This window comes from Helianthus annuus, chromosome 8 (genome assembly GCF_002127325.2).
Source record: "Helianthus annuus cultivar XRQ/B chromosome 8, HanXRQr2.0-SUNRISE, whole genome shotgun sequence".
Classification (NCBI taxonomy): Eukaryota; Viridiplantae; Streptophyta; class Magnoliopsida; order Asterales; family Asteraceae; genus Helianthus; species Helianthus annuus.
Genome location: NC_035440.2, coordinates 115,984,719 through 116,002,318, shown reverse-complemented (window position 1 = coordinate 116,002,318; position 17,600 = coordinate 115,984,719). Strand labels below are relative to the sequence as shown.

The 17,600-nt window shown below is 37.5% G+C and overlaps 1 protein-coding gene across 1 annotated transcript; it reads right to left on the bottom strand.

The window, feature by feature from the left end:
* Positions 1-5,442: 5,442 nt before the first annotated feature.
* On the bottom strand, positions 5,443-10,863 carry LOC110886745 (respiratory burst oxidase homolog protein C). The gene is made up of 12 exons (XM_022134581.2): positions 9,852-10,863; positions 9,302-9,464; positions 9,141-9,189; positions 8,729-8,842; positions 8,176-8,598; positions 7,707-8,090; positions 7,528-7,623; positions 7,196-7,311; positions 7,011-7,113; positions 6,562-6,626; positions 5,919-6,463; positions 5,443-5,738 (listed from the first exon to the last, which is right to left on the bottom strand). The coding sequence occupies exons 1-12, from the start codon at positions 10,423-10,425 to the stop codon at positions 5,629-5,631; spliced, it is 2,742 nt and encodes a 913-aa protein (XP_021990273.1). The 5' UTR covers positions 10,426-10,863; the 3' UTR covers positions 5,443-5,628.
* Between the last annotated feature and the right edge of the window lie 6,737 nt (positions 10,864-17,600).

The following is a 17,600-nucleotide window of genomic DNA, read 5'->3' as shown; positions in this document are numbered from 1 at the left end:
AATGGGCTGAATAAGAAAAGTCAACATGATAATGGCTTTGGGTCAAAGAATTTAAGTGGTATAGTTGATGGGCCACAAATGGGTGGATCCGTTTCTGAATCGCTAGTGAAAAAGAAACGGTTAAGTGCTCCTTTTGACCCAGGTGGTACAGGCCTAGAGTCGGGCGACACAACTGGTGAAGTTGAGTTGTTAAGGCTGGTCGTTATGATAACAAATCGGAATCGGGTTGATGTCCCTTTCGACCCAGGTGGCTTTGTTTGAAGACAAAACTCGAGGACGAGTTTTTTTAAGACGGGGAGAATGATGCGGATAGGCCCGATCTCTTTAGTTATCTCTTTATTTGAATTTAATATTTTATCTTATTTTGTTTCCTTTTGAATTATGATTCATATCTTATAAATAGGATGTTTAGGGTTATTGCTTTAGTCAGCTTTTATTCGAATTTTATAAAAGAACTTTGTTCTTGGAACCTTTTGGTTCGATTTATCGTCTTTGATTATCAATAGTTTCTTGAGCCATTTGATCGCACGCAAAACTGCATCATACTTTGTTTAAAATTGAACTCATTCAAAACAGTGACAAGTTTCTCATTCCACATTCTAGTGGCTTGTTTAAGGCCATATAAAGACTTTTTAAGCCTACAAACCTTAGAACTGGACTGAGACACATACCCTTCAGGAAGTTGCATGTAAACTTTCTCATTTAGATCAAAATATAAAAAAAACATTGTTAACATCAAGTTGGCAAATATCCGAATTATTTTGAACAACAAAAGAAATAACACACCTAATAGTGCTTGAACAACAAAAGAAATAACACACCTAATAGTGCCCATTTTTACAACAGGAGAAATAGTATCAAAAAAGTCAACCCCTTCTTTCTGACTATACCCTTTAGTTACAAGCCTAGCCTTGTATCTATCAATTTCTACTATTGACTTGTATTTTATTTTATAAATCCACCTACAACCTATTACCTTTCTATTTGGAGGCAAATCAACAATTTCCCAAGTATCATTTCTATACAAGGCTTCTACTTCATTATTCATGGCAACAATCCAGTTATTATCAGTTATAGCCTCATGAAAACTCCCAGGTTCAGAACTCTTATTAAGCACAGAAGTAAAATATAAGTTATCAGGAGAAAGATTAGCATAATTCAACATTTTCAAGACCATATTTGACCTTCCCTTCAACAACAAAATCATCAAGTTTAGAAGGGAATTTAACATTTCTAGAAGATCTCCTAGGAACAGTGCTAGTTTGCTCTAAATTATCTCCCTCAAAATTTATATTTCCCTCATTTCCAATGACATGCTCAGCCCTATCTAATTCTGGAACAGAAGTGCTTGGCCGCTGATCTTTAGCCATGCCTAAGTCACTATCTATTTCAGAACTGGACTACTAAGTCTTATGTGTAGATGGGGTATTAGACGTATTCTCATCATTGGGAGTAGAGTCAAACTTAGGGTTTTGGGTGGCATTTTGATCAAACACATCAAAGAAATTCAGGGTATTAACTTCAATTGGAGAATCTGAATAAGATAATATTTTCTTATCCTTAAAGGGAAACACAATTTCATAAACCTAACATCCCTAGAATAAAACATCATCCTATGATCCAGACACCAAAGCTTATACCCTTTTTCTTATTAGAGTATCCAACCAAAACACATTTCAGCATGACTAATAGTATTATTTAACACAGTACTGAAACAAAGATAACCTATAACCCTAAGTTGACTCAAAACAGGTGCAAAACCAAACACAAGATCATAAGGAGATTTCCCATTTAAGACAGATGAAGGAGTCCTGTTAATCAAGTAAGTAGCAGTTAGAACATATTCAGACCAAAACTTTAGAGGAAAACCCCCTTGGAATAGTAAATCCAAGCAACCTTCAACAGATGCCTATGTTTCATTTCTACAATTCCATTTTGCTGTGGGGTATGAACACATGAAGTTTGATGAACAATACCATTTGTATAACAAAAATCAACCATTTATTTATTTATGAACTCTCTACCATTATCACTTCTGAAAGTTTTAATAGATTTTCTAAACTGAGTTTTAAGCATATTATAGAAACCTTTAATATGATAAAAAAACACCTCATCTTTTGGCTTTATGAGATAAACCCACACAACTCTAGTAAAATCATCAACAACAATAAGGAAGTATTTGAAACCATCTCTACTTTGAACTCTATAAGGACCCCAAACATCAAGATGAATTAACTCTCCCAACATTTTTGTTTTATGATTGCTTAAAGGAAAAGGTTTCTCTATGCTGTTTAGCTTTATGACAAGTTTCACAAGGTTCTAACAAATTATCAGCCTTAATATTTAACTTATCTTTTAAAACATGTAAGACAGGTTCAGCAGGTGACCTAACCTAGCATGCCAAAGACTAACATCACAACTAGCTTTACACACCTTGTTAGAAACAGAAGAACTACCACAGAAATGGAGACCATCAAACTGATTACCGGTCACCTGGACTTTCTTTGTTTAAGAATCCTGAACGTAACAATTATGTTCATCAAAAGAAACAGTAAGTTTACAGTCTTTAGCAAGCTTATGAACAGAAACCAAATTAACACAATAATCAGGCACTACAGACACATCATACAAAATGACTTTATCACTTAGTTTAACATCACCAATTGTAGTAACTAAGGCACTAATGCCATTAGGATGCTTAACCTTAATATTATAATCAGTGACACCCATTTGATTTATAAGACTATCATCAGTCATTACCATATGTTGATTAGCCCCATAATCAATTATCCACCCAATATTTTTTCTATTATAAACAAAATTAGAAAAACAGTAAATAGGTTTTACATCATAAGTAGGTTTAAAAGACGTACTAACAAAACTATTCGAACACATAGAATTAGCACACCTACCAGCAAAACCACTATCCTGAGGATCACCTTTGGACTTATCATTCAAGAGACTAAGCAACTGAGCTATATGATCATTTGTCAAAGAACTCACAGCAGAAGTAGTATCAGTATTATCAATAACAACATTATTACCAACCCTGTTACCCTTGTTCCCACCATGTTTTGACTTCATCCAAGAAGGATAGCCAACAAGTTCAAAACATTTCTCAATAGTATGACCAGTCTTATTGCAATGAGAACATTTGAGATTAGGATTAGGAGTTCTAACACCTTTTTTCTTTGAATTAACAAACTGATTGGTTTTAACAGCAAAACCAACAACACTAAGGTGTTTTTTCAAAAAAACTTTTAGTATGAAGATGTGATTCTTCCCTAGAAATTATTGAAAAAGCATCCTTCATAGAAGGAAGTGTTTCCGTGGTTAAAAGAGTAGTTCTTACAGACTGGTATGTACGATCAAGACCCATTAAGAACTACATCAGTTTAATAAGATGATTAAAATCATTAAACTGTTTAGATGCATCACAAGTACAAGCATGCAAAGCAAGTAAGTGATCCGACTGTTTCCACATACAATTTAACTTATGATAATACTCAGAAACAGGCATCCCATTTTGACTAAAAGAATTTATCTTCTGGTACAAGTTAAACGCAACTGACCCATCAACCTTATCACAAGTTTCTTTTAAATCCTTCCACACCTTAGGAGCAAGTTTGGAATATACATGGAAAAGATACAATTCTTCAGACATAAAATTAAGAATCCAAGTAAGAACAATAGAGTTGCATCTATCCCATTGTCTACCTAACACATCATCAGAAGTAGACCTAAGACAGGATCCATCAACAAACCCTATTTTATTCTTAACTTGTAAAGCAAGGTTCATAGCATTTGCCCAAACCCTATAATTTTCAGTGCCCTTAAGTTTAATGTTAAATATAGCCAGATTCGCAGAATTACTAGGATGAAGAAACAAATGATCACCAACATCAATCTTCCTAACTAGAGTAGCACTAGTAGGAGCAATAGTAACACTAGTAGTAATAAAAGTATCACCAGCCATATAAGCCAACAAGAATCAATCAAGAAGCAAGTAAGAACAAGAAAACATGACAACCACAAGACAACCGAAGAAACCAGGACAAAGGTTCGATCAGAGTTCATCACTCAAAAGGTACCTCTGTAGACAATATCCAGGAAGCCACAAACAAACAGAACCACACAGACCTGAAAAAAAAAAACAAAACAAATGCAACAGAGTGAACCCTCTCTGTGTCCCAACAATCAAACCGATATGTCTAAACCCGACAACAATATGCCTAGACACAAAGACTTTTATGAATGCAAAAAATAATGAAGTAAATATATAGAGAGAGATAGAACAATGTCACAGAAGCGTATAACTCCAGCAAATCAGACTTGTAACCTTCATTTAGACAAGCACCAGATAAGAAGACAAATAATCAAGTTCTATTGGTTTGCCCTTCAATAGAGACCAACAAGAACCCTTTTTGAAATACAAGAAACCCTAGAAATTAGGGTTTCAGTCTTCTTGCCGAGCACAAACTCCAAGAAAGCGAGAAGCACACAATATGGAATCGGCAGAAGCACAGAACCACCAAGACTCCTAAGATCGCCAACAATCAACTTAGATCTAACCAGATCTGGCAGATCAAACCCTAGAAAACCACAACGGAAGAAGATAACCCCAAGAGCACTACCATGTCACAAACACAATATCAAGAACAAAAATCACTATATTATAGCACTAGTTGGCATATATTTTACCGATCAAATACAAGAATCAGTCAGCACAGATTACCGACTAAGAATCACCAAATTCTACAAGAAACAGAAACTCTCAACCTACGCAGATCATCAACGTGATAATCTGCTCTAAAAGATGATCAGAATGATCCCCAAATCCCGCAACTCACAAACAAGAAACCCTAAGTATAGAGCGTTCGTAGAGAGAGAATGAAGAGCAATAATAGAACTGAGAGAGAGATTGAAGAGAGTGCTTATCTTTTGTGTATATAACACTGGCTTCAAGACATAGGCCCACATGCTCCAACAACATCTATAAGCCCACACATCTTCTTTAATAAGCCCATCCAGCACTTCATCATTAGCCCAACAGCACTCACCTCACAGGCCCATGAAAAATATAAACATATCAAGTAAGAAATAAAATAATATACAAAAGATATGACAGATTAATGTTGAATTGTTATTTTAACATGATCATACGGGGGTGCAAGAATTGTTGATATATGCCTTTATATGGCTTTGTATGAAAGTGTATGTACCCTATAGATTGTATACGATACTTACTACAAGGATAAAGTAAGCAATATCGGCATAAAATATGTAGATATAAATCAAGTATAACAAGCATTGAATTTTGCATTTACACAAATAAATATATATTAGAAAATCAATGTATTCATCTACCAAAAAAGGAATTATACCCATACAATAGCAATTTAAAGTTCAATCATTTTCGATCTTGAAAACGACCTCACCAACTCTAGAACGTCACATATTATTAGAAAAAAATAATTGATAATGATTAACATATTTATTATACAGATTTATAAACGTACAAAGAATCTTTTATCTAAATAAAAATATACAATAAAAAAATTAAAATGCCTTAGTATTGGATGATATACAAAATTTCTATAAAAGTTCATTTGACTTTTCTTTTTGAGGTCAAAAGTTCTCCTTGTGAAAGTCAAATTTGGTGCTAGTCTTGTGCGAAAAGTCTGAAGCAAGTTGTTTCAACTCTTTGACTGGTGCAGGTGCTCCACAATAGAATACCCCTGTAATTTTAATAAAAATTCTAATATCAGAAAAATAACTATTTAAAATAAACATAATTTTATGAAGATTAGTATAGAAAGTTCATTTTTTTTGACACGTTTGGGATAAAAGTCATAGCACGGCCTGTTTACAAGTAAACGGGTCGATATATGAAATAACAATAATAAAAGAAAACTCACCAATACGTTGACCGGTGTGAGTAAGAGCGATACGCTTATAAACACTTCTCCAGTTGGGCTTTGCAAAATGCGACTTGACCCGAGTACCCGAAACAACATCAACACCATTTTTGGCATGATTTAGCGACTGAAGCATGGTGATCAAAGCTGACCGAGCATCACCTTCTTCATAAACACTTGTGCAGTAATTATGCATCTCGATCACACCGTTATGATCTGTTTCCGCAACCTCATTCATGACCCCTTTGAACCAGTCAAACGACCCTTGTTCTCTAGTTACCCAATAGAAGTAAGCCCGAGTTGTGTTGAAGTTGTTTGAGGTGTTCTTTTTCGCCAGCGGTGATGCTGGCGGCATCGCGCTGTTGCCACCGCTTTCCAAGGCCTCGTCTGCCTCCTGTTTCGCTTTCATGTTATTCACGATGTCCTTAACGATGCTGATCATTGGGGTGGCACCAATGCCTAAGCCCACTAGCAACACGACGTCGTATTTCTTGTAGTCTTGTGCTGGTGCACCATATGGCCCGTCGATTAGAACCTTTGGGAAACTGTGGATATATTCGATAAAAGAAGATTAGAAAGCGGGTCAGGTTTATTTTTTCATTTTAAGAACGAGAAGTTGTTAAACGAAAAAGAGGTAGCTTACGGGTTGTCTCCTTGGTAATCGGCTCTTAGGAGTCCGCTTTTGCCATTAGCGGGTGGTTGACATACCTGAACACGACAAACATAAGGTTAGCCAAAAAGAAAACAGGTAAAAACGAGTTATTTTATCGCTAACAAGCCAAACACGTAAATCAAATAAACTAGCTAAAAAGGAAACAGGTTAACAGAGAGAAAGTCACCCATAGTATTTTTTTTAAAAACATACAACTAACAAAATCATTTTATCCCTAAAATTATTTTATTACCAAATTATACAACATTTTTAACAATATTTTTGACCCGTAAAAAAGTTACCCATTTTGACCCGTAACCCAATTTTCCCAAACTGTCCATTTTCCCAACATGGTTGATTCTATTACTCTCTGGGCCGGTTTTGATCCTTAACGGTCACGAATGAAAACATCTTAAAAGTTTCAAACTAAGAAACTGTACCTGAGAGAAGACGGTTTTTAGTTGTCGGGTCCAGTCGCCGAGTGTTCTGATGTGCACACTTAGGTAGTCATCTCCGGGTGCAGAAGTTATTGAAAACGGATGCCTGGACCATAGTTAAGTTAGTTTATACAACATTTTTGATACAAACACTAGTGTTTTTAACAGTTAATATGCACAAGACCCACCATTCAAACGGAGAAACCGCCTTGCAGTTCACGAACATGTATTGCCCGCTTTTGTATTTGAATCCTTGAGGCTTTGACATGTGAAGCGCCAACACGTTTCCGGGGTAAACAGCCACCTTCAATACGCAAATCATATCAGTAAAACGTAACACCAATACACTAATAACAAACGTGTCGATTTAGATTATGTTTTCTCTTAAGAGTCAAACGAGTCGATAAAATTTCCAAAATCATTTTACTTATAAATTTAGAATACTTTTGGTTAACCCAACTTGACCCGTACCAAAACATTACCCGTTTTGACCCGTACGGTACACGCATGTTTTTATTACCTTCAACATCTGGACGGGCTTGACAGTAGATCTTAACGCCCTGAGTAATCTCTCGCCTGCGTAAAGCAAAATTGGAATTGCGATGTACATCCAAGTCTGTCATTACAAATGAAAACACAATGTTAGCCCGATAACCGCCAAAAGATTCACACAACATATCTTTTAAAGCTTGTACTCACCGTCTTCTTGTACCATTCTTTCGTGAGGTAAATTTTGATCCCGTGAACTATAAGCATCGCGTAAACAATAATAAACAGGTGGTGGGAGTACCAAAAGGCGTTAAAGCCCGTAAGCTTGTTTAGCGGCTTTGGTAGGTTGAGTCTACCACGTCTTAGCCACGGGGTCGCTAAAGTAAAGGCTATTGCCATCAAAACCACCATTATGATCCCGGTATACCCTACGGGCTCCTTCACAAAATGCCAATAGCTATCGGGTTGTTCTCCAAAATATTGAACCATGGGCTCGTATTCCTCTTCGGTAGCTCTTAACAGTCGCGGGAAATCACACGTTAAATGTGCAATTCCATGGAGCGTGACCCCAACCACGATCCCAACCGCAATCACCTAATATGCACAAAAAAGTTTAGTGCAAAATGTTTGAACGTTAACGGGGTACAGAAAACCAAACGTTAAGGACCGCGATACTCACTTTGTGGAAATTGAGATTATCATCAAAAGGAACCACGACACCGAGCTTGGTCTTGTTTCTAAGCCATGTGATGGTGTTTCGACACACGGGTAATAAGATTAGAGCCATGTTTAACTTGAGAATCTCGGCTCCACCTTTAGCCACACAAACACAATGGCCCATTACATCAAATGCGGCCCGATTCTTGTACTGAATATATTTCCAAGTAAACAAACCCCCCATCGCCCCGATCCAAAGTGCAAGCACCCAAACTCTTTGCCAGTTATCGTCTAGAAAGTACTTGAATCTATCGTACCCTCGTTGTATTATGTTTCTGTCATCGGCGTTTCTAAGCTTTTGGCTCAACATCACGCTCAAGTTCTTGCTTTCGCCTCTCACAGTTTGTGTCGGGGATTGCAATAACAATGCCTCCAAGTTTTCGATCTGGAAATTAGAAGAAAATTTGTATATTAGAAACTACTGTCGATAGAAACGCACTTGTAGATATGTATTGAACGTGACAGTAAAGAACTGTGTCAAATGTTGTTGAAACAAAATATGTAAGATAGTATACCATGATGTAACCGAGATTGTCCGGGTCCAATTCTTCCATGATCAATGCCGCGTATTCATCTGCTTGTTTTTGAATGTTCGATAACTTGTTAGCCGAAGCACTCAAGCTTATAATCTGAACAACATAAATAATTAGCGTGTTAGATATGACTTGAAACTCATCATTAACATAATGATCTAAAAACACTTTCATTTAATGCTACATGCAACTACTTTATAATTAATTAGAACCAAACTAACTCACAAACTCAATCCACCGGTTCAACTGGTCTGGTTGGCTCGCGGTCCAATAGCTTGCAGCCGAACCACTTGCACCCGAACCACTTGCACCTATGGTTCTCGGTTTAACCAGTTGGACCGAGGGCCGACCAGATAAACACAAGCAAACGAGTTAGATACTAATTATAGCATACCTCTCGAACTTCTTCTTCACTAATCCGACCATCAGCGTCCTTATCAACCCTGAATTAATATTCTTGAATCAGTCAAAGTGTTCTCATACCAACAATTCAAATTCAATGAAACACTTAATGAATCAGTCAAATCGTCATAAATAAACATAATCAAATCTTACATGTCAAAGAAAGTTTGAAGCCTTGAATCAAAACTTTGATCAGCAATTTGGTCCCAAAACTCCTTCAACTGAGCCTTGTTAATCATGTCACCGGTGTAATTCCGCCTCCGGCTAAGTGCATCAAACAATTCTCCCGCAAAGTCGTTCGAATCCTTGTTCATCCCTGCAAGAATTTTACAAAAACAATAAGAACAATATTATGGTATAAGTTTTGTTCACAACGAAGTTGTATTCCAAATAAAGTATTTTTCTAGCGTCATAAGCCACTACCATACCGGTACCGTGACGTTCCGACCGAACAATATCGGTACTGGTTCCAATATTATCATCAAACCGTTATTGGTATTCATTTTTATGGTTTTATTGATACAAACATGTGTGAATATCACAACTCTATTTTTTGGATTTTCCCTTAAGTACTTTGCTAGCGAGTGACATACTGTAACAAACCGAACTGATATCCATGGGCGAAGCTTTAACCGGTACCCACTCGTTAAAAAACTAAACCAAATAAAAAAGCAAATCAATATCGACCAAACCATAAACTTACCTATACATTCTCCGAACAGTGATCGGGGAAGCAAACCGGTGGTGCCAGCGGTCAGGTCATCAAACCTCTTCTCTAACGCGGCCCACGCAGCCGCGCCATCAGTTTTACTAATAAACTTCAACCCTTTAAGCGCGTGAGTCGCGGCGGACTTCGACCGGTCATAATTCCCGACCTGTGGCCGCCGCGAAAACGATGTTAACTTCCTCAGCTCCTCGGACACCTGCCGAATCCTCGACGAAGCATTTCGCACCACCGATGTCGTTAAAGACGTCCTCTTCTCCAACCCTTTAGCCAACAACGACAATTCAGGATCCTCCACGTCAGCGCCGCCAGCAGTCTTTACAGAATGTACGGCAACAGAATCGTCGCCGACATCTAACGTAATTTCCACGTAATCATCGTTGTTTCTGGAGCGTAGACTTCCGCTGCTGTTGCTTCCGCCGTCTTCTGGGAGGTTAAACCGCGCGCTTTTTCGGGTTGTTCGTTTGTTTAACGGTCCGCTGAATGATTTCCTGTCGGCTCCGTACAGTTCTGTGTCTGGGTGGCTGACGTCATCCGTACTTGTTTTTCTCATTTTGTGGATTTATAAAAGTTTTGAAGATAGAAAAACCAGAAGTATCGAACCCAACAATAATAATATACAAAGTTATGATAATTATGAAGAAGAAACAAATATCCAACAACTGTAAACAGCTAGCAAAGTTATGAAGAAGTAATTATATTAATAATAATTGGTTTAGATGAAGTTTGGGTTGTGTGAGATCTGGATGAAGTTTTTGAGAGGATCTATGTATGAAGATGGCGTTTGGAATTAGAGTTTATATAAAGGAAGAAATAGGGATGGCTTTTGGAAGGTAAAAGAGTTGTTGAAACCAGTCCATTTAGACAGGCTTCTGTATCTATCTTGTTTCGTCTTTTTGTTCGGGAAGGGAAGAAGGCTCCGAGTTATTGGTGTGTGTTTGTGGGAGAATAAGTCAACGGTGTGCTTGGGTAATTTTTTTTAATTATTAACGATACAAATGTTCGTAACGAGGGAATTACAAAATTATATGTGTTAATTAGTATTCTTGAATACGTTTAAAGTAATAGCCATGATCAATAATGAGTTAGTTTGGATAAATAATAAATTATTGGTGATTATTTTATTAGATAGTGTACTTTAAGGTTTATAGTTAAACGTGTTAGAGCTTTTATATTATTAGTGGTAAGAGCTGTGTGCAAACACGGATGGTTTTTAGAAAAATATAAATAACACATTTTAATAGAAAGTATAGATACGTGTATACATATTGTACCAAACTTTGTTATCTATTATAGATAATAGACAACTATAAACATAAATCATCTGTTAATATATCAGTTACTAATAGATAATGTATTTATGGTAGTAATTCTGTATAATATTGTTTCCCATTTATCATTGTAATCATCCCTAAAATTACAGGATTGTATTTTCTATATAATGGAAACCCATTCAAGGGAGAGGATCAAGGATCTTATTGTTTCATGGTATCACGAGACCAGGAACCCTAATCCTCCCTCTCTTTCGGCTGCCGATCTCCTCCTCTCTTTCTTTTGGTTTTCGGCTGCCTCCTTCTACCTCCCTAACCCACCGGTTTTTCCTTAGCTTCTATTTTCCATATCCTCTTCCTTATGGATACCAAACTACACCCGGTCGTCACGGTTTCTAACATCAAAACCTCCATCCCTGTCACCCTTGAGATGGAAACCGGCCACTGGGCTACCTGGTCGGAACTTTTTAAACTCCACTGCAAAGCTTTTCAAGTGTATGATCACCTCCTACCACGCCCACCACCCGCCGCAAATACCTCCACTGACAAAGACAAGACCTCAACCGACTCATCCTCTACCACCAACGAAGTCTGGGAGAGACTTGATTCCATGGTCCTTCAATGGATTTATGGAACAATCTCTTAAGACCTCATCCACACCATCATCAAACCCGGTACCACTGCACATCAAGCATGGACCACTCTCGAAAACCTGTTCCAAGACAACAAGAGTGCCCGTGCTCTCCACCTCCATCACCGATTCTGTCACACCCCAACCGATGGCGGAAACATCGGGGTGTGACACTGAGCAAAACAGATTGTCCAAGAGAATCCATAACAACTATTAATGACAATATATTTAACGTTAATGTCCCATACCACTAACATATAAAGTAAAAACAGTTATTACAGACAGCGTGTCTCAAAAACAAATAAACTGTTCCGACAACTCAGATTTATTATTTGGTGGGTTTCTAGACTTCTTACTTGATTCGTCACAACATGATTGTCACACCCTGATTTCCGGTGGGCCCGGATGGGTACAATCGTGACGGTTGGATAACAGATATCACAGTATAATAATATGCAGCGTAAGTATTGAATTGAAATTATTAAAATAAAGCTTGAATGTATAAAAGTATTGCAAGTGTTCGATACAAGCCCACAGGCAGGATCTAAGTAAACAGAGCTTTTGACATCATAGGCCTTAAGCTTCAAAAGTGCAAATTCCTTAGCCTTCAATCTAGCCGACCCGTATTCCCAGCCTATAATAAGGTTCGGTACCTGCTGTTCAATCTTTTGAAAATACGTCAGCCAAAGCTGGTAAATACAATTAACTGACTCTTTTAAAAAAATGGTTTTTCAAAAAGAGTTTATACATATAGAAAACTCGTAGGTGATCTTTTAAATATATATTGGGATTAATCTCATTACGAGATTATGTACTTGATTAACCCAATGGGTTGTCCGGACATGGTATCATTAACCCCCAATTATAATAATTATCAAGTAAACGGATTAAACCGTATTCTTACATTTTTGCGCAATCATACGCGACTTACTTATGTAATAACCGCCCCAAGAGGCATATTTTCCATCCCAAGTTTACACCAAAATAAGTCAAAAGTATTTACCTTTTTGCTAGCTTCCAATCAACAAGACTATATTTGGCAAAAGCCGCAAGTCTAAGTATTATTGACCCAAGTCCGATTATCTGGGGGGTACTATAGTCTGGAATGAACAGATTTATTATCTGTTAGAATGTATACGGGCCAAAGGTAGTTCCTTTAGATATGACCCGATACTTAAGAATATGTTCGCTAGATTAAGCGTATACCGAATAGAATGTGATTTAAATCCAAAAAGTACTAGGCCTTGTATAATATGGGTAAACAAAGTACATTCTGGATTTTGAGATCAAAACGATTAGGTTAAACCCGTTTCGGTAAACTTATGTAAACTAGTTATGTAAGTCTAACTGTACACGTATAAGCAATAACGGGTAACCGGATGAGTCATGAACAAGTTCCATATGCCAATACACTTTAAACAAGTTATAATATCAGTAGGATATCAACTTGTATGCACGTTGAGGTTTTAAAATCAAACTATGCCTCATAAGGGCATTTTAGTAATTTTACAACTTATAAAAGGAGCTTGCAAGTAAAATGATGTCATGGTCATAAAAATTCTGTAAAAATGATTAAATTATGATATCATATCATATCAGTAGGATATCAAATATATGTGTGGTTTACGCTCTAAGACCAAACTATGCACCGTAGGGGCATTTCGGTCATTTCACACATAGTTTTGAAAATATATTTGGGATTCTGAGTTCATGACTTATACCTACTATAAAAGTATTTAAAATGGTTTATAAAATCAGTAGGTAACAAGTCTTGGTTCATAAATATGGTTTAAAACCATACTACGCGCCTAAACGGCGTTAATGTCGTTAAATGACGATTTATGTGATGGTTTATGAAATCTGATGTTATGACCAGCTTTGAATAGTTAAAATATTTTATTTGTCATAACAAATCAGTAAGCAAAAGGTTTTGTTTGCTTATTATGCTTAAAACCCATTTTATGTGCCATAAGGGCATCATCGTCATTTATCGGCATTGTACCAGAATTTGAAGTTAACTCAGTTTAGAATCTGACTTAGCATCCCAAAATAATCCTAATTATAATATCATATCAGTAGGTAATGAGTTTTAAGCTAAAATGATGTTTAAAACTCATTTTAGACTTAAAAGGGCGTTTTAGTCCTTTTAAAAGCATAGTTTACGCTTATACGTGTAAACTCAGTTTATGACCAAGTTATAAACATCAAAATATCCTAAACATGTTTACTTATCAGTACATAACTCATTTGAATGCTCGTTTGTATTTAAAATCTTATTTTTAAACAAAAGGGCATAATAGTCAAAGTACGAGATAATAACGGAACATGCGCATAAACTCAGATTACTAGTCCGATCGTGTAATATAACCTTATAGGGTTATACTACATTATGTTACGATCATAACGGAACCTAATATCAGTAGCATACTAGTCTAATTCAGTTTATAATCGAAAGTCAACGCAGAAGTCAAACTACGCGACTTTCGGTTGCGAACCGACCCTAAAACTGGAATTTGACGAGTCGAACATGTTTATACATCTTCTAATAATTATTACCAAGTTTTTTAAGTGATAAAACATATTTTAGAAAACTTCTAAACTTATATCGCAATTATTTTAAAAACTGACCCGTTAACTTTTTAAAGTAATATTACGTTGACTCGTCAATTGACCAAGCAAACGTGATTCTTAGAAGGTGCCCTTTTGAGGGATTAACACCTACCTAATTACGATCACGTAGCCATGTTCGTTATGAACAATGGCTTGACCATTTAAGGTCTAACTAAAAGTTAAAGCGTTTATCGTAAATACTTGACTTTCGGCTTTAAAAGCCTAATAAACGAACTAGCCACGAAAGGAACACTTACAAGTGGTCCTAGGGACTGAAGAGAACTCAGAGGTATGCTCCCAATTGCTCAGGAGCTTCCATAAGAGAAGGAGAGAAAGAATGAATGAAAGGTGCAAAGAAAATGGCTACCAAGAGTCCCTATTTATACTTGAACATGACTTCCTAGGATCATGCCATGTGTTAGAGGGCTTCTAGGATCATCCCAAGTGTCTAAACAAGTGTTAAAAACCATTAAAAGATCCATGGTTTCGAGTTTGTGAGTGAAGGAGGTTTGTGTGGTGAATAAGGAAACAAACCAGCAGCTGTACAAGGAATTCTGTGAAAACCACGCCGTCGCCGTATGCCACGGTGAAAGCCTTTCGTCGTCACGCGACGCCATAGCTCCAAGTAGGTTTCAAAGTTTGGCAGATTTAGTCCCTGTACTTAATTTGTTGTGTTTTGACACTTTTAACCCCTTTTAACCTACTTTCTAGGTTGCGTAAAGGCGTTAAGGCATAAGTAACTTGGTTTATGCCTGAACATGTCGTGGATGTCGGTTCGTTCGATCGTACGGTCCCGTTTTTCGCTTAATTGGGATGAACGCTTTAACGCACGTGAAAACAACCCAATTTGTGCAACGAATGATATTTCCGCATCCTTGTTAATAACATACAAGATATTAGGTATACCCGGGATATGACCAAGCATCATAAAACTCTCGGTTCGTTAAAAGGTCACTCAGAGGTAAGAATTAACATGTTGACGCTTTTAACCCTTCGTCGCGCAAACTTTCAAACGATTACGCAACTTTCAAACAATTATGTAAACGGCTCCTCACGTCCAACAAGTGGCTCATATGAGAATACGGACACCGTATACAGTCACTCAGAGGCTTAGTTTCAACATGTTGACACTTTTAGTCCTTTCATAAACATAGTTTTCGTTTTTTACAAAAATAGTCCCTCTTAACCAACTTTTGACATAATTAGGATTAGGGACACGTGTCAATACATTATTGGACACAATTTTACGAGCTGTTACAATGACATAGCATCCTATCAACCTGTCACATATGTTAAATAAAGTCAATACATGAAATGTAAAAGTGAGTACACAAGTTTGAGTAGCATATCGTATAGCGAAAAGCGTTTATGCATAACCAACATGTAACACGTAGAAATGTGAATCAAGTAAGATATCGACAATGACGCATGCAACCGACATGACTGCGAGTTGTTGAATGCGCAACACATTTTCACAACTGTGAACATGTGAAGTAAGGCCATTAACAACCCCTGAACAAACAGGAGCTGAGTCGAAACTATAGTACTATCGTTGCTAAGGTGTCAGGCAAACAATCACTGTGTAAACATAACATACAAGCATTCATCGAATCACGTATAACATGCGAGAGCGGTTAGCGTTTATAAGAGAGTTTGCGTTGTGTGTTGTTGTGTTTTGATATAGAACGTATGTAATACCCAAAAGTACGTAAAGAAAAAAAGGGTTCGAGTATACTCACCGTATGTGTTTAACAAATAAACACAACCTTGAATTTGATTGAAGGGAGCGCATTGGAGTTAGCGAGCATAGAATAGTAGCGTAAGCATTGAACAGTGCGTAAACAGCGTATCGGATGAGATAAGTGTCGGATGGCGAATCGAACGGATGAATACCCATTCGATCGGATGGTCATCCGAGCGGATGACCATTCGATCAGATGGTCATCCGAGCGGATGACCATTCGATCAGATGGTCATCCGAGCGGATGACCATTCGAACGGATGGCCATTTGAATAAGGTATGAGTGTTTGTAAATGGTTTTGAAAACTTTTGAAGTTTTTGTTGTAGTATTTACACAAGCCGTAAATGGTTTTGAAAACTTTTGAAGTTTTTGTTGTAGTATTTACACAAGCCACCCGGACGTATGGCCATTCGATCGGATGGCTATTCGATCGAGAGTTTGGCAATTTGAAGTTTTGGTCAAATCGTTTGGACATGGAATAATTTAAGAGACAGGTCACCTGGTCGAATGGTCATTCGATCGAATGGGTATTCGGTCGGATGGTCACTCGAGCGGGCGATCTAATTGTTTGAAAATTCCACAAAAGTTTTCTAAGTTCAAAAGTTTAAGTTTTAACGGAGACGGCGTGATGACATGTCAAACAACGGAAACCATATCAGGTCCAGCTCATTCGATCGGATGGGAATCACCCCATTCGATCAGGTTCACTGTTCTTGAAGGAGTTTCATGTCTGACCCGTTAATCGGTCATCTCTCCGGTGGAAATCCATCTTCAAGCCGGTTCTCAACTAGAGAATGAGTAGAGAGCCTAAATGAGTCTAGATTCCATCGGTTTTGAGTAAAAAGTGAAGAAAAGTTGAAGATAAGTTGTAAACAGTTGGAGAATGTTGAAATCTTGCTATGATTTGTGTTTATAAGTGTGGAAATCTTTTAGATCTGAACCAATCTTGATGAGATGACGTCACACAACCGATTGCATAAGCAACTGAGATGATGTCACCTTCAAGGGGTCCAAATAAGGTGATTCCAAGATGAAAACCAGTGATTTTGATAGAGAAGATGATGAAGAAGTGTGTAGTGATGATAATAGTACAAGATTTGAGGAGAAACACTTACGGAATAGCCTTGAATCGAGGGAAATAGTGCTTGAAAGTGACTTGGGAGCGTTTGGGTCGAATGGAGCTGTCACATCAGTGATGGGACGTATATGGCGGGTATTTATAGGGTGAGATAGGAGATAAGGCGGTGGACAGTGCGAGGTGTCGGATGGCCTGCCGGTCGAATGACCATCCGATCGGATGGCCATCCGAGCGGATGGTCATCCGGACGGTAGTCCATTCGATCGGTTGTTTATCTGGACAACCTAGTTGTGCGAGTTAGTTTTCCAACTTTCGTTTCGTGCGTTAAGCATTGCGTTGCGTTTAAGTGAGTTGCGAGTAAGCATTACGTTGAGATAATCACATAACATTAAACAA